General features: G+C 50.6%; 1 protein-coding gene across 1 annotated transcript in view; it reads right to left on the bottom strand.

The window, feature by feature from the left end:
- g6pd (glucose-6-phosphate dehydrogenase) overlaps nucleotides 1-1,248 on the bottom strand; it is a gene marked incomplete at its 5' end in the record, with an annotated part of 9,819 nt that overhangs the window by 1,655 nt on the left and 6,916 nt on the right. Inside the window, one exon of the mRNA XM_043685184.1 lies at nucleotides 624-716. Within this exon, the coding sequence (XP_043541119.1) occupies nucleotides 624-716 (93 nt within the window). The remainder of the gene's footprint in view (nucleotides 1-623; nucleotides 717-1,248) is intronic.

Genomic DNA, 1,248 nt, shown 5'->3' with positions numbered 1-1,248 from the left:
TTCTCTCCATCATCACCTCCCCTCCCCCCCCTCCCCACCGTGACCAATAAAGGATGGCATACCAAATGCCATCTTCACTATCCTGTCTACCTGTACGACTCCACTTACAAGAAGCTCTGAACCGCACTCCAAGGTGTCTCTGTTCAGCATCACTCCCCAGGACCTTCCCATTAAGTATATAAGTCCTGCCTGATTTTCCTTTCCAAAATGCAACACCTCACATTTATCTAAATTAAACTCCAGCTGCCACTCCTCAGCCCATTGGCCCATCCAATCAAGATCCCGTTGTATTCTGAGGTAACCCTCTTTGCTGCACTCCACACCGACAATGTTGGAGTTATCTGCAAACTTACTAACCATACCTCCTATGTTCACATCCAGATCGTTTATGGGACCCAGCACCGATCCCTGGGGAAAACTGCTGGTCACAGGCCTCCAGTCTGAAAAGCAACCCTCCACAACCACCCTGTCTTCTACCCCCGAGCCAATTCTGCATCCAAATGGCTAGCTCTCCCCGGATTCCATGAGATCTAACCTTGCTAATGCATCTACCAATGCTGGCCCAGGCAGTGACACCAACACCCTGCAAATAAATTCATCAGAACATGAGTGAAAAGACCCACCTGCCATAGACGTAGTGAACTGGGTGCACTTTTGAAGATTCCAGTTTACGGAGCATTGGGGTAAATACACGCCAGGCTTCTCTCAGCTCATCACTACCAAATAAACAGAGACATGGGAGAGAAGGCGAGGACGCAAGAGAGACAGACACAGTGAAAGTGGACAGAGGATGGAGGGAGGAAATGAGTGGGACCAAGTAGGTGCAGAGCAGAGGGAAAGAGTGCATGAGATGGGGAGAGCATGATAGATGGGGCAACAGCAAGGGGCAGAAGGAACAGACAGAAAGCAAGGGAGAGATATGGGGAAAGACACAGATGGAGTCAGTCACAACTCTCAGATCCTCAAACATACCTCATTACTACAACGTGTGTGGGGTGTGTGTGTGCACGCATGTGCCTGTACCCCAGTGAGGGTCAGTGGGTGTATATATGTGTGAGAGAGCCTGTACCCAAGTGAGGATGAGAGAGGAGAGAAAAAGGAGGGCGGGGGGGGGGGGGGAAATGAGGGAAGAGAGTGAAAAACACAAGCATGATTCACATTGCCAAACAAACACCGCAAGGAGGACAGCAGGTGAAGGGTGTGCAGGGGTTTGTGCGCCTGTACCCCAGTGAGAGTGGCAGAGTTGGG

This window comes from Chiloscyllium plagiosum, unplaced genomic scaffold (genome assembly GCF_004010195.1).
Source record: "Chiloscyllium plagiosum isolate BGI_BamShark_2017 unplaced genomic scaffold, ASM401019v2 scaf_71450, whole genome shotgun sequence".
Classification (NCBI taxonomy): Eukaryota; Metazoa; Chordata; class Chondrichthyes; order Orectolobiformes; family Hemiscylliidae; genus Chiloscyllium; species Chiloscyllium plagiosum.
The sequence above is the reverse complement of the archived record's forward strand: the minus strand, read 5'-3'. Positions and strand labels throughout refer to the sequence as shown.